This window comes from Pelodiscus sinensis, chromosome 21 (assembly GCF_049634645.1).
Source record: "Pelodiscus sinensis isolate JC-2024 chromosome 21, ASM4963464v1, whole genome shotgun sequence".
NCBI lineage: Eukaryota > Metazoa > Chordata > Testudines > Trionychidae > Pelodiscus > Pelodiscus sinensis.
The window spans coordinates 26,352,024-26,374,607 of NC_134731.1; the positions used below are offsets into that span (position 1 = coordinate 26,352,024).

Consider the following 22,584-nt stretch of genomic DNA (forward strand, 5'->3'; position numbering starts at 1 on the left):
TCAGACTATGATGGAAGAATCAATAAGTGAGAACATTTCACAAGCAGAGGGGGACATGTTACTTTCACAGGGTATAAACTTACCTCTGAATATTTCAGGATAGTGAACACTTGACACCTAATGCCTATGGGGAGCAGGTTTTACTATAAATGCTCAAGTACTTAGCATTTCAAATGGGTTAGCTCAGTTACGTTGCTGCTATTGGGAAAGGAAAGGCAAAACATACTAGATAGAATAAGAACTATTCTGAATCAGCCATTTTCAGGGCCATATGATGTTCTTAAAATATTGGCTTCTACTTTCATTTGTGTCCTGTTATCACTATCTTGACTAAATGCCCAAAATACAGCAAGATGAGCTTGCTGAGCTTTGTTTCCAAGTTGGGCAACATTAGGGGTGCGTCTATACTGAACCGTTATTCCAGAATAATGGACGTTATTCTGGAAAAACAATACTAGTGTCCACACAGCATTGCGTTATTTCGTAAGAAAATTGAAATAACGGAGGGCTTTTTTTGATGTTGGTAAACCTCATTCCATGAGGAATAATGCATCTTCTGAAAAAGCTCTTTTGGAAGAGGGGGTATGTGGACATTCCACTGCTGCTATGTCGAAATTGCTCCTCACCAGGGCCATTCTAAAGTTATTCCTCCTCAGTGCCTCCGGGGGCTCTAAATCGAGAGAGCTCATCCACGTTAGGGGAGCCTGCCTTGGACAAATTTTGAGGCTTCCTTGTAGTGTGAATGCTCTATTTCAAAATAAGCTATTCCAGAAGATATTTTCCAGAATAGCTTTTTCCTACATAAGCTTGCAGTGTAAACATACCCTAAAAACAAAACAACCCCAAAAAAACAAAACAGAAAACCACACCCCCATGCGAGAGCCTTTTCTCTCCAGGTTACCAACCCAGTATCCAGACAAGCTAAAGATGTGCACAGCAGTTTTTGAACTTTGGGATACTTCTGCTACCTCCCAAACTCCTTAGGATTGCCCATCCCTTATGGTGGGTGGCTTGTGGAGAACCTTTTAGGAGGGGCTGTAGAATGAAATCTTTTAAGAACTTAGCACTGGGAGAAGTGGATTGATAAGAGAGACTCCTTGTGAGGAGATTATGTCCAGAAAGTAAAGCTACAGAATGAAAAAGTTACCGTTGATGGAGTATGCTGCATGTTCTGGAAAGAAAAAACTGCTGTAAAAAAGCTTTAGTGCTAAATGTCCAGGGTGGTCTGTATCCAGAGTGGGAGCGAGGGGTCTGCCGTTTTAATGTATTTCTTTCTTTAAAGAGGAATTACCTGCTTATAGATTTATAGGTAAAGCTCACTATCTGCAAATCAGGTGAACAAATCATCTGCGTTTGCCTGTTTCTCTCTGATCTTCCCCCTGCTATTTGCTTTTTTTCAGTCTGAAGGGCAGACTGATGGCTGGGAGGGCTTTGAAAGGCAAATGTCAAATGCAGTTTGATTAGTTTCAGATGAGCTTGGAGTCTCTCCAGGCCTATGAGCATATCAAGTGACAGGCTTAACCTGCATCTCTCTAGATTTTACATTAGAGCAACAACAACTCAAACTAGATGGTCCAATACACACACTGAAAGCAAAGAAGACATAGAGGTTGCTGATAAATGTAGTGGTCTTTCAGATCTAGTTACCAAGTACTGCTTATCGCTACTAGATGTTTATTTCAGTTTGCAGTGAGGGCCACTTTTATTTATGAAGAGAACGCTATATATATCAAGCTATCAAGCTTTCTGCCAATAGAATTGATTAGAGCCCTTTTGTAACTATGCATTTGACTATTTTATAGGTGGCTTAATTCCATCTTTTACACCATTGCTAAATATTACGGATTAGAGCTGGCTGAAAGTTTTTCAGTGGGACAGTTTGGAAAAATATTTCACATGAAGATGTCTATTCTGAAGAAGTTTGGATGGGAAAAATCTAAAATATTCTTTTAGACTTGTTTTATTTTAAAAATATTGATGTTTTGTTTCATTTCATTTAGTCTATATGTAATAACTATAACAGAGTTTCAACATTATAAAAACAATTTTTTTCTAATTAGAAATTGTTTAATTTCCATTCCGTGAGTTATTTTGAAACTAGATTTACCCGGCATTGCTTGGATCCTTAATTCAAATACGTTTTGTTTTTCTGCATCTAAATCATTGTTCTGGGGTGGGGCTGGGGATAAGAGGTTCAGTGTGCAGGCTGCCCCGGGGAGAGAGGATAACCCCAGCCTGCTCTCACTGCAGCAGCTTGGGTCCACGTGAGATGTGCCTGTCCTTGGCCACTGTAGCTCCAGTGGGCGTAGTCCGAGGAGGGATGGATGTCCCCCGATTGAGGGATCGACAGACACATAAACAGAAAAAACTCTAAAATGTATAATAGATAGCTGTCCTTTTCTCCACCCTCACCCCATGCTGGCCTAAGTGGGTTATAGCTGTTCCAGGCCCCATCTATGGCTCATTGCTGTGCCCAGGGTGATTCTGAAGTATAACTCCCTCCTTCCAGCCCCCTACCTTTCCATTTTATGAGAAACAATCAAATTCCAGGCACATCCTATTATCCTGGCACAACCAAACCCTGACCTTGCTTTAAGTTTTGATAAGAGGAAGCTGCCTACCAAATGTGGTGGTCCTACCTCTTACCGCTTAAGAGGAGTTCTTAATCAAATGGACTCACAGGTGGATGGACAGACAGACTCACATTTCTAAAATATATAGTACGATTTCTACTTTTTGTTTTGTTTTGGAACAAAAATTTTTCAAAAGTTTGGAATTTCCTTTGGAATGGGAACGCCATTTTCCAGCCAACTCTGTTTATAGATTAATTGCAAAGCCAATGGCTAAAGTTTTTATTGGCAGAAGAAAATAACATTTCTATAAAGGATGGTATGTATGACATGGTATTGAGAAATTCAATAGGACAGTACTATTTTCTCTTTCACACAGCACAAGAACTAAGGGTTACTCAGTGAAATTAATCGGTAGCAGGTTTAAAACAAATCAAAGGAACTACTGCTTCACACCGTGCCCAAACTGAGCAACGTATTGCCATAGAATGTTGTGAAGGCCAGATGTACAGTTGGGTTCAAAAGAGAATGAGATAAGTTCATGCAGGATTGGGCTATCAGTGTTGCTAAATCTCCAACTTCCTGGACAGCTGGGGCTGGATCACTCAAAATTGCCCTGTTCTGTTTATTCCCTCTGAAACATCTGGCATGGGTGAGTCAGAAGACAGGATACCGGGCTGCATGGACAGTTGGTCTGAACCGGTATGGCCATTCTTCTGTTCTTACCCTTTTGATCATGTATATAAACACTCTTTCCAAATCAGACAATGAATAGATAGTTCTGACATTGTGCAGGCTTTTTTACACAGATCATATCTGCTGGCTGAGAGTCATGAAATCCCTGGCCACCCACGCTGCTTTGTCATCAGTCTGGGGTGGGGAAGTGGATGCTGCATCTTTGAATTAGTGTTGGCATTGCATGGACAAAGTGCAAAGACTGTACAAGCTGATGAAGGCCAGAGCAGAGTAACAGGGAAGGGCCCTCTTTACTGTCAGGATTTGAGGATAAACTAGCTGTTTTGATTCATAGATTCCACAGCCAGGAAGGAACCATTGGGATAATCTAATCTGACCTGCTGTACAACACAGGTCATACAACTTCCCCAACACAGTTCCTAGAGCAGAACTTATAGAAGAATCATCTAATCTCAATTTAAAAATTGTCAGTGATGGAGAATTCACCAGGACCCTTGGGAAATTGTCCAGAAATGTGCCACCTACTGCCTTAGCACAATTAATTTCTGTTTTCTTATACTTTCATATGGGCCTGATTCACCCAAAGCAGGGTCTAAGCATCTTGTATTGTTTTGGTGGGGAAAGCTTTTAATCAGTATAGAGTTCTGACAGTTGGGCTTACCAAGTATTGCACAGGTCTCTCTAATGCGGGTTTTTTGATATAGTAGCTTGTTCCAAAGTGGTCCTTCATATAAAAATAAGCAGTTAGGGAAAAATGTGCATATGAAAAAGTAGCTCTACTTTTTGCCAAATGCAAAATCCTACATCCAGCTGGGACGTTCATAGCAGCAAAAAAGGATGTGAAAGGTGTGGAACGAATTGGTCAGAAAATGGAAATTATATTCTGTATAATGAAATCAAAATTTTTCAATTTTTCTTGAAACTTCAATTTTTTGACAAATTGTTTAGCCAAATTTAAATTAAAAAAAATCACAGTGTGGGTACTTCCTTCTTGCCCCCTTTTTCCAGAGGGAAAAAGAGGGGGGAGGTAGGAACGGAAACAAAAAAGAATGTTCATTTTGATTCGACTAAAACCAAATATTTTTCAAATGGATTTGAAACTGTTGTTTTGAATTGTTTCACCCAAAACAGCCCCAGAAAACCTAGAATATGAAAATTGTGAAAAAAAAAATTGAGAAAAAGCCATGTTTCATCAGAGAAGTGTAGTTGTTCTAGTTGTGGAGAAGAGGATGAGCATGTTTGCAGACAGAGACTACACTTGCACATGAGGGAGTCTTAAGGGGAAATCATAATGAGATATTTTAGAGCCTTTGGTTCACTGGCTAAGGCCAATCCGGCTTAGCCTATCCATTATACCATATGGGAGAATGTATTTCTGGATGAAACTCCAGGGCCAAATTTCTCCCTGCTTTAACAAAGCTGACTTCTCTGAAGTAAAGAGGATGCAAACCCATATTATAAAAAAAACCAACAAATGGTCTGGTAGCACTTCATACACTAACTAAACATGTAGAAGGGATCATGAGCTTTCATGGGCACAGCCCACTTCTTCAGATCTCCGGTCATCTAAAGAAGTGGGCTACCCACGAAAGCTCATGTTACCATCTACATGTTTTGTTAGTCTATAAAGTGCTACCAGACCATTTGTTGGTTTTTTCTGTATCAGACTAACTCGGCTACCCCCTGAACCATATTATAAAGATAGTCCTGGGGTGCCAGAGGGTGCATCTACACTTCCCCTCAGCTCAAAATAAGCTACACAATTTGAGCTATGCAAATTACATCACTTATTTCGAGTTAATTTCAAAATAGCTTATTTCATAATTTGTCACTGTCTGCTCAGCACCAAATTTCAAAATAAACCGCTATTCCAAAACCCTTAATCCTCATGCAACAAGGTTTACAGGGATGTCAGAATAATGGGCTTGTTCAAAAGACGCAGAATAGCTGTTTTGGGATACCAGAAGTGTCCCAAAATAACGCCGCAGTGTAGACATGCCCCAAATGTTGGGAGGCTTCAGAACTGGTGTTTGAGACCTAATACCCAGCAAGCTGCCTGCTTGAATGCTGAAAGAGATCATGCTGAGAGAAAGGAACTTCCAGAGTGTCTCCTGAGTTTGTTTCTTAGTTAAGCCGTTTTAATTCCACTGGTAACATGACATTTTGTTTTCATCCAATGGAAACAAAAATGACACTTGCTTTATTTCCAACAGGGGCAAGCAGGCCTGTCTGGAGAGAGGGGCAATAAGGGACTGCCTGTAAGTGTTGTACACGTGTGGGTGACAAAGAATCTGTGTGTGTGTGTGTATGTGATAGAGATGTCCAGCCCCTTAAATATCACTTGTGTGGACTATGAAGTTCTCTCCGGATAGTCATACAACATCCAGCTCAGGAGACAGCAGCTCCGAGAGCTGCAAATGAAACACTACATTTTTAGTGCTATACTTTATAGACAAGTGGACAAAGCAGTAGAAAATACAGTACACCTTCCTTGGGGCTGAGGAAGCAGACTGCATGATCTCATAGCTCTTCTCCATCCTTGGGCTGGATGTAGGAGTGGGGCTAGTCGTCTAGAAGTTCCACAAATTTTAATTTTTCCTTCGGGAGCGAGAAATTGGTAGCAAAAGACAAGTGCAGAAGATGTATCTGATGTACCACTTCAGCATTGCCCAGATGAGGCCATATGCTCTAGCCGCGTCTATACTCGTTATCTGTACAGGCAGTCCCCGGGTTACGTACAAGATAGGGACTGTAGGTTTGTTCTTAAGTGGAATCTGTATGTAAGTTGGAACTGGCGTCCAGATTCAGCCGCTGCTGAAACTGACCGCCAGTTCTGACTTACATACAGAATCAACTTAAGAACCCCAAGCTTCCCCAAGTCAGCTGCTGCTGAAACTGATCAGCGCTGATTCCAGGAAGCCTGGGGCAGAGCAACTCTGCCTCGGGCTTCCTGTAGTCAGCGCTGGTCAGTTTCAGCAGCGGCTGACTTGGGGACGCCTGGGGCAGAGCAGCTGGGGTGCTGCTGGGTTGCTCCAGTAGCACCGCTCCTCGGCGCTACTGGACCAACCCAGCAGCACCCCAGCTGCTCTGCCCCAGGCGTCCTGATTCAGCCACTGCTGAAACTGACCAGCAGCGGCTGAATCAGGACCTGGGGCAAAGCAGCTGGGGTGCTGCCGGGTTGGTCCAGTAGTGCCCAGAGCGGCGCTGCAGGACCAATCGGCAGCGCCCCAGCTGCTCTGCTCCAGGGTCCAAAACAAAAGCCTGGTCTTCTGGGGGGGGAGGGGGCACACTAGCCGCACCCCCCCCCCCAGCAGACCAGGGACACCGGGAGCAGAGCCGCAGCGGCAGCGGGGTGCCGCGCCTCTGAGGCTTTGCTCTGGCAAAGTCTCAGAGGCGCGGGACCCCCCGCGGCTGCGGCTTCAGTCCCGGTGCCTGTGGTCTGCTGGGGATGGTCCCCAGCAGACCACAGGCACCCGGACTGAAGCGGCAGCAGCGGCGGGTTCCTGCACTTCTGAGGCTTTGCTCTGGCAAAGCCTCAGAAGCGCGGGAACCCGCCCGGTGCCCCTGGTCTGCTGGAGACGGTCTCCAGCAGACCAGGGGCACCAGAGCAGCTTACGAACGGGGCTTTCTCGCCCCGGAGCTCGCAGGTAGCAATCCGCTACCTCGACCTCCGGGGCGAGAAAGCCCCCTTCGTAAGTCGGATCCGCGTAAGTCGGGGACTGCCTGTATTGTGGAGCCTGTCATGGATCATGACTCTGTTGTACTAGGTGCTGTACAGTCTGTGTCTGCTGCAGACTGCTGACCGCTTTCCCAGGCCGGCTCCTGCTAACATTCTGCTGGCACAAAGAGGGACGAGAGGGGCTGTGGCAAGGTGGATGAAACTTTCCTGCTGCCTAAGTGGGCAGCAGTGACCAGGAAGTAGTCATGGCCTGTGAAGCAGAGTGGACATGCTAATTCAGAGCATCCCCACAGGAACTGCTTCCTACCAGGTCTCCTGTTGACATAATAATAAAGCTGTCTCCCACATTGGAACCTTGGACAGACATCTCCCTCCCCAAGGCCACACCCCCTACAAGTTCAGAGTGTGGGTGTGGCTAAGTCATTGAAAGTCTACCAGCAAGCCTGAATTCTCCAAACCGCCTTTATCTGCAAGGCTAGGTTGGAAATCTCTGGAAAACAGGCTTTCTTATAATAATTCTGAGACTACCAGCTTTTGAGTAGGCTGGGACTCCTTTGGAATAGGGATATTAAAATGCAGTTAATTGACTAGTTGACTAGTCGATGAAAATTCCATCTTTTAGAGGCAGCAAGGGGGATGCTTATCGGATAGTTGATTAGTCGACTAGTCTTTAACATCCCTACTCTGGAATGACGTGACTCAAGCTAAGATAGCATTTACAATTGCAGTTCTGGTGAAAATGAAAAACAACAGGGGGAAGCAAGCAAATTGAACAAAAGGGTGTTACCCCAAAAATATTCTCACTGGAGACCATCCAGGGTTACACTAGTATTGGTTTATTATTTGAGGAATTAGCACTCCACTATTTGTACTACAAGGTTAAACCAAAGAAGATAGAGCTGCCACCAAAGGTTTAAACTAAAGAAGATACAGAGCTATCTCTCTCTCTCACACACACACACACACACACACACACACACACACACACACACACACACACACACACACAAACAAACAAGCACACATACACCTTCATTCACTCACTCATTAACACACATTCATTCCTGCCCTCAGGCATTCACACAGGGATATGGGTTGCAGAAGGAGCCAACGCATGTAGATCCTGGAGGGTCTGTCTGCTCATCATGGCTGGAGAAACTGGTCAGGAGGAGAGACACTGGCTGTAGAGAGGAGTTTCTCAGGAACAGGGGAAGAAAGAGTCTCATATGTGCTCCCTCTCTTTATATAGTGTCTGAATGGCTCCTGTGACTCATTTACCTCGTCATCAGGGAGCATGTCCAGAGTTCCCTTTATCCAGCAAAAGCAGCAGTCTGTGATGACTCATCACCATGTGTTCCATTGTTCCCAGTCTTCTTCAAACACACTCTCACACTCACACTCAAGGGAGAATGCAGTTTAGAGCAAGTTACAAGCAAGGAGGCTGAGAGTTACAAAGATTACAAAGTTTTACAAAGATCACAGTGAGTTGCAAGGTTTGACAAAGATCACTATGAGTTGCAGTTTAAAACCTTACACTTTACGTTTAGTGTAGTTTCAGAAAATCCATGTATATAAATCAAGTAAGCTCAGGCAGAGGCTTATTTATGCAACAGTTGGCAGTTTGGGTGCCACTGTGGTGGGTCTGGGGAGGGAGGACAGCTCTTGTTTTTCCTGAAATGGCATTCTCCACTCTCTTGCTACTATCTTGCTTCGCTTGAAATGTTTCTGCCATGCCCCATGTGGTTGAAGAGCCAAGCTCTAATCCCAGCTGCCTTACTCAGCAGTTCGGGGACCTTTCTGTTAGTCTTTATTTAGCTTGTGGTTTAATCTGTGCGTGCCATCTGCTGCTTGGGAAATGCAGACACTTCCTGATTAGATGAGTGGGCAGCAGGAGACTGTCAGACAAACTGTCTCAATAAACTAGGGATCTTTCTTCAGTAAAAATGTAACGAGCGTCTTGTAGCAAGGTTGAGGGCGACGTGGCTAATAAATGGTACTCTTGCATAGTCAGTATGAATGTTTCTGGAAAAAATCAACTTAGTAGCAAAGTGTGCATGTTTGGAGGTGGTTATTGGTAGCTCCATTTGGTACCATTTTTAACGTAAGTGTAAAGTGTTGCTTACGGGGAAAGCTTCGCACTGCCTGTACAGTTTGGTCGAGGTCCCTGGCTACAGCCATCATACAGTGGTTCATTGCAAAGCTACTATCATATAGCTCACATCAGTCTGGGCCAACTGTAATGGGAAGACACCCCCGCAGCAAAGAAAGTGGGAATTCTTACAGCTTAGACCGGAGCTGAATTTGGCCCCCATGGGAAAGGACAGATGACATAACTTTGAGAAATTGTGGTTTCAATTTGCCTTCCACTGCGGGGACTTTTTTGAGGGAAGGGCTTTGAATTATTCTGGATGCCAAAATCTCCTCAGTTACGTGGAAACTTGTTTGTCTCATTTTAGGGTGAACCTGGCAAGAAGGGTGAAGAAGGAGATAAAGGGGCTGATGTAAGACAACACTTCTACTGCTGCCTGATTATTCTAGGGGTGAAAAGACTGTTTACTGTCCTTGGGACCACATTCCGTGTGCAGGACTGCTGGTGATATAAATGGAGGAGTGAGGGGATCACAAAGATAAAAGAGCAGACAAGGGAGGTGGCATTAATCTCAGACTCCAGTATCCAGGAGCACAGGCATGTTCAAAATCGGGACCCAAGTGGTTTTGGTTTGATCAGTGTCTAAGTACCACACAATTATTAATGGACACAACGGCTTACAGCACCCCTGTGACATGGGGCAGTCAGGGCCAGCCCACAACATTTTGGCACCTGAGGCAGGGAGCTCAAATGATGCCTCCTTGCTTGGGCCAGAACTTTGAAAGGTCTCAATTCTTCCTTCTTCCTGTTCTGCTCCTCTCGTGGTTCTGCTCTGCTACCTACATATGCACCAGCAGCAGACACAGTTTTCTACACTCTGTGTCCTAGTGGAGCCCCCCCCCCCCCAGTCTGGCACCTGAGGAGGCCGCCTCACTTCACCTCATGGTGAGGCCAGCCCTGGGGGCAGTGCTATTTATCCCCATTTTTCAGATGTGGCCTAGGTTTAGATTGAGACTTGTCCCGGGTGATGAGGAAGGCAGTAGCTGAGCTGGGACTCTGGAGTCATTGTCCAGTGCCTCATCAGCTACCGATCGGGTCCCATATCCTGTAGAATACGGCCCCTTGACAAGGTCTGATTTTCGCTCCTGCTTGCCTCCTGATCCCTGGCTTTGCCGTTAATCAAGAGGAAGATATTTGATACCCAGCCATGAAAGAGACAACACTCTTTTTCCCTGACCCAAGTTATTACTTGGGTGATTTCACAAAATGGCAGCAAAAGCATTTCTTGCGACGTTTTTCAGTTTGGTGGTACTCACTGCAGGGAATGCCAGGCCCACCCAAGTGATGTGCCGAACAAATTTCAGATCTGCCTAGCAAGGAATATTTTAATTGCAAAGTAAATAGTGGAAATGGACACAAGCCACAAGGTTTCAATCCAAGCCTCATTGTTTAACAACATTCAAATTGACAGGGTTAATGGTTTGGCACACTATGGAAATCAGAGCCAGCTAAAAATTTTGGAGCTGGAGCCAAACCTCTCTAAACTTTAGAGGTGCCACAATTTGGGTTGATAATTGAGGGTTTTTTGCCTCATTGCTTTCTTTTGGATGTGTATGGAGACATCTCCCTGTTCTCCATAGACTTATAACCGGTTTTTGTTTTATGAAATCATTAGCAGTGTCAGGGGCTACATTACCACAGTAGTCTTGGAGGATTGCCTTATGAACTTAAAAAATGTACATATGTAGTAGCCATATATGCAGGTTTTGTTTTTTCCCCTCTTGCAGGGAGAAGGAGTTCAACAACTTCGAGAAGCCCTGAAGATTTTAGCTGAGAGGGTGTTAATTCTAGAGCATATGATAGGAATTCATGGTGAGTATGTCTCAGCCAGTAGCTTTTCTGGAGAAGTTAGCTATCGCTCGGTTCCCATGCTGTCTGCTGGAATTGGCTTGTTCTAGACTCCTAGAGCAGTGTTTCTTAAAATTTTTAAGAGCGAGGAACACTAAACAATATTTTGTTATGAGGAACACCAAGGATTTTTTGTTGACGCAAAAGAAATGGGGGGGGGAAGGGCCAGGGGACAGTTATTGAGGGGAAAAAAGGGGTCGGGGAAAAGTTATTAAACAAAAAAAAATTTTTTTTAAAAGGTAAAAAGGTTGCCGGCCGACTTAAGGGCAGCCATTTTGAATTCTGTTGTTCTCCGTGGCACACCTTCGACTGCCTCGTGGCATACCGATGTGCCGTGGAACAGAGTTTAAGATACACTGCTCCTAGAGTATGACTTTTCACCTGACTTCGAGGGCTAGTTCACACAGTAGCCATTTAGGTCAGGATTTTAAAAAACTAGGTGCCTAATGTGAGGCTCCTAAATCTATAATTGGGTGACTAATGTGCCTGAATTTCACATATGGAGGGCCTGCAGCTCCAATGGAGTTGCTCTGTCTTCACACCAGTGCCCACAGACACATTTGTATTACAGTCCGTAGTACCGCTCCAGCTCAAGTTGCATTGTGTTCTGCTTCATGCAACTGCTACGAAAATGTTCTCATTGCAGAGTCTATGGACCAGATACGCAGCTGCGATCACTCGCCATAGTCCCCTGACTTCAGTGGAGTTCACTTACATCAACTGAGGATTGTGCCTTCTTAATATTCATCATGTCTGAAAGGGAAAGCAAGCCTGTTAGCCTGCAAACCCAGGCAGCTCCTCTGATTAAAATTCAGAGAACACTGATTTTTGGAAACATGAGACGCTTAGATTCATGAGTTCTCATTATTGAAAATGAAGCCCTCAATACTCGGAGTGATTCAGTTGAAGCCATTTCCCTCCCCACTACTACCGTTTGTCAGAGGAGGAGAGTTTTCCGATTCGCAGAGCTCAGAGTTTTCTCTGCTGTAACAAAGAGAAATCACTTGGTTTGGAGCTGGGACTCCATTGACAGAGATATAGCTTGCTATGCATAAGTTTTTCCTACAGAAATGGAGTAAGGGCAAAATGTTTTGGATATGTTTGCCATTGTGCCTTTGAGAGGTTGATTAGGGCTTTTGGCACCAACGCAAATGCTTCTTGGCCAAGCACCCTTTACTTCCTTCAGTGCAGCTGACATGCAGGTCCTCGCAAGATATATTAGGCAAGGCACAACCTTGCCGTCTTCTAAATCTCTCTGCAAGATCCACCCCCCCAGGGACACACATGACACTTGCATGCTCTCATTGTCAGACAAAGCGCCAGACTCCGTGTGGTTTTGGAAACCAAAATAGCCACCCAGGCAACAAGGCAAAACATACCAACAAAAACTTTTCCCCACGCAACAGTATAGAAGGGTGAGATAATCAGAGCATATTGGCCAGCCCTACAGCACAGAACAGCAGGACGTAGGAAAAAGCCCACTTTTGGGCTCATTTCCAGCTAGCACAGCACAAAGCCCTAGGCACTGGGATACGCACATACACTAGAAATGCTGCCCGATGGGAACGGACCAATGCTGGAGGTCTGGCTAGGAAGGCTGGCCTCCTGGCAGTGAAACAAACAAGTGCCCATTACTGAGGGCAAAAGGAAAGAAACAGGTGTGCTAAATAGGGGTTGCATGTCTGAGAACTTGAAAAGGGCTGGGGCCAGAGACCAAATATACAGTTAGCTTTATGGCACAGGATTATTGGAGAAAGGCTCCTTCTTATGGGCTAATGTCTAAGATGTGGGGAGAGTAGCCTGCTGGGATTTGTTGCCAGCAGTTGCTAATTAGCTGTGTGACTTGGGGGAAGTCTCATCACCCAGTTATGCCTCAGGTAGCCCATCTATAAAATACTTAGGAACTCTTCACAAATGTTGAGTCTTTATGCTTGCTCAATAAATATTTAAATTACCCTTGGTACATCTATAACTGCTGCCAACTAAGGTCCACCAGGCACTGCGATCATTAATCGTGTTTATTACGGTGCTGCCTGAAGATTAGCCAAGAATAAAACCTCTTTGTGCTAGGTGCTGTACGAATAAAGTAGTAGGCAGTCCTTTCTCCAAAGAAACAGGGGAAGGAGTCTGGCACACATGCAGAGTGAGCTATGGGATGATGGCAAAGGTCAGGTTAGTTCCCTTTGTTTTGGGAAGTGAGGAAGCAGGAAGTAGGAAGGAAGGCATCAGCTGAAAGGAAAGAAAAGTAAAGGGAGAGAAGAGGAGGAAGATGGGCAGAGAGTTTGTTTTCTTCATAATAGAAACCCCTTAGGCCTTCAGCACCGTATATTGTTCCTTGCTCTGCTCCTCCCACTAAATAAACTCTCCCTTGGTTTCATCTCCTTTCAGATTCTTTATCTTCCATGGAGCCGGGCTCAGGGCAGGAAGTGATCGCAGGCACCTCTCTACGAACGAGCATCAAAATCAAACGCGGCGGCCCCGAGCAGCGGCACCACCCCTATCACCTTCTCTCTTCACTGCTGGAGGACAGTGAAGCCAAAAGGAAAAGCAACTGAATGAAACAGGAGCATTTGTGCATTCTACAGCCCCTTCACTGACTAAAGATACAGTATCCTAGTGCTTAACCACCGCATGCAGAAGGAAGTGGGTAGGAGTCTGCAGGGTTAGCAGTAAGGTTTCCATGCCTGGACACTGCTAAACTACTCCTGCAAGGAGTGTCTTAACTGTAGCTCAAAGGTTCTTACGAAGAGCAATTCCTCTTCCCCCTACTTCCGAATACACCAAATGGCAGGCATTCTTAAAAGCCATCCCTGGAAATGGATAGTCCTTAGCCCTCTTCCAAGAGCTTGCAGCTCCCCCCCTCCACAAATTATTTGTTTAAAAGACTGCACAGCTGGCTCAAACATCATTCATTCTACCCTAGCTCAAAGCAAAGTCCCCGAGCAATATTTTGGTGGCATCTGGTTATTTTTAGACATGTTTTATTTTCACAATATAATTTCCAGTCATGCCCCTTTCCATACACCACTAAAGCCACGGAAATATTTCCTTTTATAGAAAAGAGCAAAAAACACGAAGAAACTTTCACCTCTTTGTGGAGTGTCTTTGTTTCAGATTGTGTTGCTTATTCAAAATCTCTGGCAAATTTCATTTATTCCTGGGCTTTCTGGTTGAAATTTAAAATCAGGGAGTTGAGTTGTGTTTGGTTGGTTGTGTGAATGGAGTATTCTTTTTTTGTTCCCCGATTGCATGAATAGTTTTACTATCCAATTTCTGGTATAAATAATGAACGAATGTAAAATTATTTCCCATGCATATTCAAGTGTAAAAGATCGAAATCCTTTTGGCAAAACATTCATAGCAAGCAAGACAAAATTGTAAGAAAGCTTGCATAGAGTGAACACAAAATAGGTATGAACGCAGCCAAGAAGAATTCAATTCTTCTTAGGAACAAATATACACTGAAAAGGTTTTGCACTATTTACCCAGCTTTAAATCAGAAGCCAGAACTCACTATATAGTTTTTTATTTATATTATGGATATTTTTAAAAGTATCCATCATCTCCTCGTGGTTTGAATCTGGAGCAACGTGCTGGCAAAACACAGTAGGAGGATTAGACTCTTACCAGAGGGTTGTCTTGTGATCTTGCAGCTAAATGCCCAATCGTTTTACTTTTTGCAGTAGCTCTTATTATTGGGGAGACAGACTACCCCTATTAAAAGGCCAAACAGGAATTTCACATCTGCTGTCAAAACAAATTGGACAAGTTAATGTTACTCATGTAGTCAATAAAATTACTTTTTAATAGCAGGATTGGATGACCAGAGCAACTGATAATAGGTTGCAGAATTTTTCATTGTTCAGTCACTAAAATTCTTTCCAAGGCACCAGTGAACAAATGTTGTGTGTCTGTTGTTTGGTGACTTAAGTGAATTCATAGCATTACTCAGGCTAGTTCCTAGTGCAAATATATCAACATCAAAAAGGCACCCTTGTAATTCCTTAGCAGCTTTGTTGGCAATCTCAACAGAGAAATCAAGGACAGGAATGGTGCATGGAGACAGAAGTACTCTCTTACTGCTAAAGGTGGTCTTCCCAGGTCAGACTGGAGGCATGCTGAAAACTGGGACCCGGCACAGCCTATGGATATGTAGTCCATGCCTACAGTTTCAGTCTGACTTAGCTTAACACCAGTTTAAAAAAGTGTGTGTGTCTGTGTGTGTGTGTGTGTGTGTGTTAATTCTGTGTACATACTTACACACACACACACACACACACAGCCTCTGTGTCTAGATAGATACCGATAGCAAGAGCTTGACAAATAATGCAATTTACTCACCCGTGGCTAGTAGATTGCAACCCGGAAGAGCCGGGTTTGGGTCATCTGCATATGCGCACAATGATCTGCGCATGTGCAGAATGATCTGCGCATGCGCAGATCTCAGGACAGCACGGCTGGCGAGCAGGGGATTGAGAGGAATGGTCACTTCTAGGACAACAAAATAAGGTATTCAGAGTAGATGTTAGCTGCAAGCCCAATGCTGCATCCAGTGACAATGTGTATATAAATAATTCGGAATGAGATCAGTAGTTTTTAGAAACAGTTGGCAGCCATCTCTCAGTCTAAATACAAACATGAATGCACAGTGCACAACTATACCAAGACAGGTGGTAGACAAACAAGAAAAGCCCCGTGAACCACCCTAAACGTATTTCTTCCACTCACTCACGGAAGTGGAATAGAGTTATAGAAAGGGAATTTAGATCACGAAATCTTGTGGAAGGACAGTGGTTTATAGCAGAGCCATGCCATGCTTACGTTAATTTTGTTCCTGGGCTGGTTGACGATTTCCTTTAAAAAAAAACTCCCTGACCACGTATTTTTATATGTCTGCCTCTGGTGAGACATTTACAAAAGGTGGTTGATTACTTCTGTTGATAAGCTGAGGTCCTATCCTGCATCTATTACCAGGCAGAATGCTAACTATGTGTTCAGGGAATAGGTCACTGACAGCATGTTTACACTGCAGCATTATTTCAAAATAACTCACATTATTGAAGGTGCGTGTCTACACAGCAAGTCCGGCTTCTTATTCCGACTTCTGTAACCCTCATTTCACAAGTAGTAAGGGAAGTCAAAGGAAGAGTGTTCTTCCTTCGACTTCCTGCTATGTAGACAGCACCAAAAGTCGAGTTAAACTACTTCAAGTTCAGCTACACAATTAACATAGCTGAAGTTGCGTAGCTTAACTCTTTAGCCCACAGTGTAGACGTGCCCTGAGACATGAAGAGAAATCAGTTTAATGAAATGATGTATGCTGGTCATGCGGGCGTGAGCTGCATTTCATCAGCTTGCTAGGGAAGACTTTTCCCATAGCAGGATTTCAGAGGCAAAGCCTCAAGCTGATCTTTAAAAAGGGAAATATCAATATTCTATTTTGATGAGTCTGACTGTTGGATATAATTTGGGAAGGGGGAGAGAAGCTATGCAGTGGGTTCAGTTTTCCTTGAGCTTTTGGAGACTTCCAAATGAGTTAAAGGGGACAGGTTTCATTCCCATAGATTAGTATTTGGGAATTAAAAACCAATTGCATTAGCTTGATGAGTAGCCTCTTTAGTTGATTCACATTTGACTAGCACTCTGGGTTTTAATTAAATTATTCAAAACAACTGAATAAAGTAAGATGAAAAAGTTAATTGAAATTGTTTGCAATTAATCCTACCAGATTGATTGGTTGTGAGAAGGCTGGTTTAGGTTCAGATTGCAACACTATTTTAATTATCAGCTTTCACAGATTTCTATAAAGACCTATATATTTTTTTGCTTAGCTACACCTATTAGTGTGGTACTGTATCTTTAATCTGGGTAACAATAGGACCATATAGTGTGGACATTGTCACTGGACTAGGGTTAAATTCCTCACTATTAAGTCAATCAGACCATACTGTGGTACAGTCTTAGATTTGAAAGTGAAAGGTGAACTTAGCCTCATATGTTGACATAAATGATATTTGTGACGAAATAAACCAACCTAACCACAGTTTCCATCTTAGGCAGGATACTAAGATTCATTAGCCTGAGCATATGCATTTTACCATCTCTGTGTAATTTAGGGGGTGGACATATTTCAAATGCGTGCTCATTTAGAAATATACTTTAATTGAAATGTTAGTGGTTTTTTCTTACATGCATATTGTGCAATACCATAGTGTGTCCTTTTGCCTTTAAACTTCTTTGCAATTTTTCAAGTCCCTCTCTGAACTCCGATACTTTTCGACTTGAATTGCTTCTGGGAGTAGAAAAACACTTTTTTCCTTGCCTTGAGCTAACCTGAAGCACTGTCTGTATATTGCACAGTATAATAGGTGTAGTTTGTGCACCCCGACTTTCACTAGTGCACTGATACTCTTTGGGGAAATAGGGTATCCAATAGTCACTTATTCTAAAGACTTGACAGCAATGCAGAAAATTAAAAATAAGCTAGAAATAAGGGCTGTATCCTGCTTCAGCTGCTGTGACAGGCTCTTGCAATTGACTTTAATGGGAGCTGGCAGAGGACACATGTTCAGATCCAGATCATCAGCTGGTGTAAACGAGGACAGGTCCAGCGATGTCGAAGGAACTATGATTTACACTAGCAGAAGATCTGGCTCACAACTTTGGATCTAGGTTCTGTTCCAGTCTATAGAATAAAGTAGAAATAAAGAATAAACTACACTGATGGTTTCAGGAGGACAGACAGAAAAACCCTGGGAGTACACAAAGGTAGGTTCTTGACTGACTAATTGGAAATTCCCTGTAGCCCACAAGTTATGACCTTTACATTGGTCAAGATTACATTCCATTCTGCTCCAGCATTTGGGGGGAAGAGACATTAACTACTATTAATTCTGAAATGCAGTGAAATCAAAGGTGCTATACATGTCCATAGAGCACATTCCCAAATGTAGAAGAAAATGTTAACTTCTTCACAACTTATTTTACAGTCTTTTTTTTATTTATAGCCGTGTGTTTTGTGTGTGTGCAAGGGGGTCCCAGCTTTTATAACCATAATAAATTCTACAATCATTTGATCTTTTATAGTGAAGTCATATGTGGCATTTTGTGATATTGTGTGTGATTTTTTTAAGAGAACAGTAATGAATCTCTTGTGACATAATGAACTCATTTATGACAGGTTCGCACATTTGTCATCAGACTTCACTAAAGGACTATATAACCCACCCACCCACCCCCCAACCTGTTAGCTCCAGCCCTTGCATGGTTAATTCTCTGTTTTCATATTGCTATATTATTGTTCATGGTATCTTTTCCTCTTTGTTTGCTATGGGGTTTGTTACTGTATATGGAATGTTTTGTATTCAGCATTTTTTTTTACAGAACAAAGTGGGAACAATACTCAAGAACCCACAAATACCAAAGACCTTTCATGTAATGCACTGAAAAATAAACATACTGTAAGTGAACATGGCCTCTGGTAGCTGTATTTCAAGGTCTTTGGCTGATTCTCTTCCCAAAGGCCACAATCTCGTTTTTACCACCTTCACTTTGACTATGTCTACCCTATTTGATAAAGTCTAATTAAGATACACAATTTCAGCTATGTTAATTGTGTAGTTGAAGTTGAAGTACCTTAACTCAATTTTTGGTGCTGTCCAAACTGTAGGAAGTTGAAGGGAGAACACTCTCCCTTCGACTTCCCTTTCTCCTTGTGGAAGCAGGACTACCAGCATCAACCAGAGCAGCCCCTCCTAGTTCAAATTAGTGTGTTTTCAATAGACCCACTAATTTGAATGCTCAAAGATCGACAACAGCAGCTTTGATCTTCCCTGCTGTAGTGTAGACATATCCTTTCTCCCTGACTGCCTTTTGTATTATTGTAAAAGGTTGTAAGAACCGTTGTCTCCTTGGAACAGGTATCTAAATGAGGGACTCAACCCAACTCTTAGTTTCTTGACTGAGATCAGGATGGCAAATCTAGCAGTGTGACAGGATGGTGTTCTGAAGGCACCCATGATAACTGAAGGCAGGTTGGAGTGATTTCTTTGCCTCAGATAGAGTCAGCCCTCTCTTGATGATGTTAAGCCCTCCCAGCCAGATATGGCTTAGCCCTGGGGTTTGTACAAATAATGTTGGAGAGCAAATGTTCTGTCTCTGGCCCGGTTCACACCTACTATCACAGCGTTTGTTTGTTTTTAAGTGTTCACTCCCCACTCTCCATTTGCAGCTCTAACTGAACACGACTAGGATAGAGTGTGCACTTCTCCAGCCAAATCCTTCATCCATACCACACCTGCTTCCAGGGACACTGACAGGGCAGGGCAGAAAAGGAGCAGCTGCCCTGGAATCGGGTGATATAAACGGTCCCTGGACTTGGCAACAGCAGCCAGAGCCCCACTCCCTTTACGTTGCTACCGGAGCCCCAGGCGGTGCGGCCAGGCAGCATGGAAAGGCTGGCTAGGGAAGGCTAGCCCACAGCCTCGCCCCTTTCACCAGAGACCTGGCAGTTCTGTCAAGAGCTCTGCCCACTTCACACATGTGCAAACCTCATTGGCCAAAATCTCAGCCACGAGAGGCACCATCCTCGTGGTGTACAGGTGGCAAGGTTAGTCCTATGCCTTGTGCCCTCCCCCCTGCTGAAATACAGTGTGGCCAAGGAAAACCACACAAACCACAGCCCTTCCTGTTACTGTGTCCACCTGTTGGGAGACCGTGGGCCTGCGTTACATTCGCACCTGCTGACAGGGATTTGGAAAATGTAAAACTCCCCATCATGTCTCCCCCTCCTGCTCTGCACTCTGTGGTCTTTGGCTCTCACAAAGGTTCTGGGCCATTGATTTCAGTGCAGTTATGCCTGGTTTATGCTGGTGCGGGGGAGACTGGCACTGTTTACATCTGGGTCTCCACATCAGGCTGCCAATTTTGGTTGACCATATTCCTGGAAGTCTCATCACATGACAATCTTTAATTCCTAGAAATTCCAGGACCTTTCTTGAAGGTTTGTCAGCTCTCGGTCCAATGCATTCACTCACGTTCAAAAAAGCAATGGGTGGGTTTTTTTGGCCTCACTCCAGCACGATTGCATTGCCGCTATCACGAGGCCCGCCCTGCAGCGAAGTTTGAGCACAACCCTGTAAACATAGAGAAATGTCAATGAACCCAAAGTCAAGGCCTTTGCCTCATCACTTTCTTTTTTGCAGCACTGAGAAGAATGTGTTCAAGACTGCCTGATATAACAGCCCCCAACCCATGCAGCACTTGTGTGGCTATCTCACAGGGCAGAGTAGCCATCTGATTGTAGTAGCCGGTCACAGCAGGGTAGGTCTACACCACGAGGAAACACAACAGGCCTAGAACAAGCTGACTCGGGCTTGTGGAGCTATGGAATTGCACTATGGCCATTTGAGGTTGATCTGGAGCCTGGTCTCTGAGACGTTTCCTGCCTTACTGGATGTGTTGTTACAGTGTAGACCAATGGTCACCAACCAGTAGATCAGAATCTGAGAGCTGATCCTCACTGGTCTAGCCCAGGGGCTACCGAGTTCCGGCTCTTCAGCTGCCCCCTTCCCAACTGCTCCACTTCTCTGCCTTGGGGCTGCCCCCCAGGAGTCTCCTGCTTGCTGTTCAGGGTGGGGGAGGAAGAGAAGGGAGATGCTGATATCAGCGTGTGCTCTTCTCCCCGCCCCTATACCCCACCGCTACAACATGAGCAGGGTGTGGGCCTCGGAGGAGGGACAGGGAGGGGGCAGGGCAAGGGTATTTGGGTCTGAGGTAGATCCCGGACTGACTTAAATTCAGAACGTGATCTTGTGTTTAAAAAGGCTGGGAGCCCACTGGTATAGACATACCCTTGGGCTATTAACCCTTGCCTGTGGGGCAGCAATGTCTCCAACTGTAGATGGGGAAGAGAGACCACGCGGGGTGCTCACAAGAGGGACTTCAGCACTGCAGTGCTCAGAATCCACCCTCCGGTGCAAGGGTGATTCAGACTTGGGTCTGCGGCATCCCGGGGGAAGGCTTCTAACTGCTGGGCTAAAAGTGCTAACGGGCTGCCCCATCTCCATTTTGTGCTAGTCCTGATCCAGTAGGTGTTCTCTGGGCAGGCCAGACACACATGGGAATGCCGAGTTTAAGGATCCCACTGGGGCTTCACTCATGTCCAGGGTGGCGGAAAGGTAGGCCTCAGTGCCTAGGAAAAGGCCTGGAGCGCTGTCCCATTACCATGGCAACAGCAGTGGCCAGAGCCCCAGGCAGTACTGAGGGCTGAGTGGGGGAGGCAAGCCCCAGCCCCACCCCGTCCGTGTGAGGCAACGCCCCTTCCAGGGACCCCAGGGCCTGGTTAAGTCTGTCACTAGTTCTGCAGGCCACAGGGCAGCGCTGCCTCGCCTGGAAAAGCCAATGAAAACGTCTGGCATTTAAGATCTTTCTACTGCAGAAAACCTGTCTCATTCCAACAGCGGGGAGAGAGCACTTGGGAGTCTCTCTAGGGGTCTGTCTACACTACAAAGTTAATTCCAACTCACAGATGTTAGTTCGAATTAACTTTGCTAGGCCTACACAGGCAAACCGCTAGTTCGAACTTAATTCAAACGAGCAGAGCGCTTAATTCGAACTAGGGAAACCTCATTCTACGAGGACTAAGCCTAGTTCGAATTCAGTAGTTCCAATTAAGGGCTGTGTAGCCATTTAATTCGAACTAGTGGGAGGCTAGCCCTCCCCAGCTTGCCCTGGTGGCCACTCTGGGCACCACCAGGGAAACTCGTCTGCCCCCCTCCCGGCCCCGGAGCCCTTAAAGGGCTGCCACAGGAAAGTGGCCGTCTAGGGCAGGATAGCTGCCAGCCTGGCCACCCAGGAGCAGGTTTGCATGAAAATCAGGGTGGTCCACTGAGACCCTCAACCCTGAGCCCTGAGCTTAGAATGGCCGTACTGGGTCAGACCAAAGGTAGCCTGTCTGCCGACAGCGGCCAACCCTAGGAACCCTGGAGGGGATGGACCGAAACAATGACCAAGCCATTTGTCTCGTGCCATCCATCACCAGCCTTCCACAAACAGAGGCCAGGGACACCATTTCTACCCCCTGGCTAATAGCACTTCATGGACCCAACCTCCATGACTTTATCTAACTTCTATTTAAACTCTGTTCTAGTTCTAGCCTTCACAGCCTTCTGCAGCAAGGAGTTCCACAGGTTGACTCTTTGCTTTGTGAAGAAGAACTTTCTATTATTAGTTTGAAGCCTGCTACCCATTCATTTCATTTGGTGCCCTCTAGTCCTTCTATTATGGGAACTAATGAAGAACTTTTCTTTATGCACCCTCTCCACACCATTCATGCTTTTATAGACTTCTATCATATCCCCCCTCCGTCTCCTCTTTTCTAAGCTGAGAAGTCCCAGTCTCTTTAGCCTCTCTTCATATGGGACCTGTTTCAAACCCCTGATCATTTTAGTTGCCCTCCCCTCTCCCACCCTCTCTCTTTCCCTCTCCCACCTCCTTTTCCCAGTCTCCCCGAGTTTTGTTCAATAAAGAGAGTTTCTGTTTTTGAACACACGTGTCCTTTATTTTGTACATCAGGAAGGGGGGCTAGGGAGGGGTAAGTGGAAGGAGGTGAGGGAGGAATGGGGTACGAGCCCCCGATGGGG

At 44.8% G+C, this 22,584-nt stretch overlaps 1 protein-coding gene across 3 annotated transcripts in view; it reads left to right on the forward strand.

Annotated features, from left to right (window-relative positions):
• The window catches only part of COL26A1 (collagen type XXVI alpha 1 chain), a 252,476-nt gene extending 234,065 nt beyond the window's left edge, over positions 1 to 18,411 (forward strand). For 2 of the 3 annotated variants that reach the window (XM_006114228.4, XM_006114229.4), the window contains exons 11-14: positions 5,480 to 5,524; positions 9,402 to 9,446; positions 10,822 to 10,906; positions 13,331 to 18,411. In XM_006114228.4, the coding sequence (XP_006114290.1) occupies positions 5,480 to 5,524; positions 9,402 to 9,446; positions 10,822 to 10,906; positions 13,331 to 13,497 (342 nt within the window). In that variant the 3' untranslated portion in view covers positions 13,498 to 18,411. The remainder of the gene's footprint in view (positions 1 to 5,479; positions 5,525 to 9,401; positions 9,447 to 10,821; positions 10,907 to 13,330) is intronic. The other variant, XM_006114230.4, reaches the window with a different exon arrangement.
• The last annotated feature ends 4,173 nt before the right edge of the window (positions 18,412 to 22,584 follow it).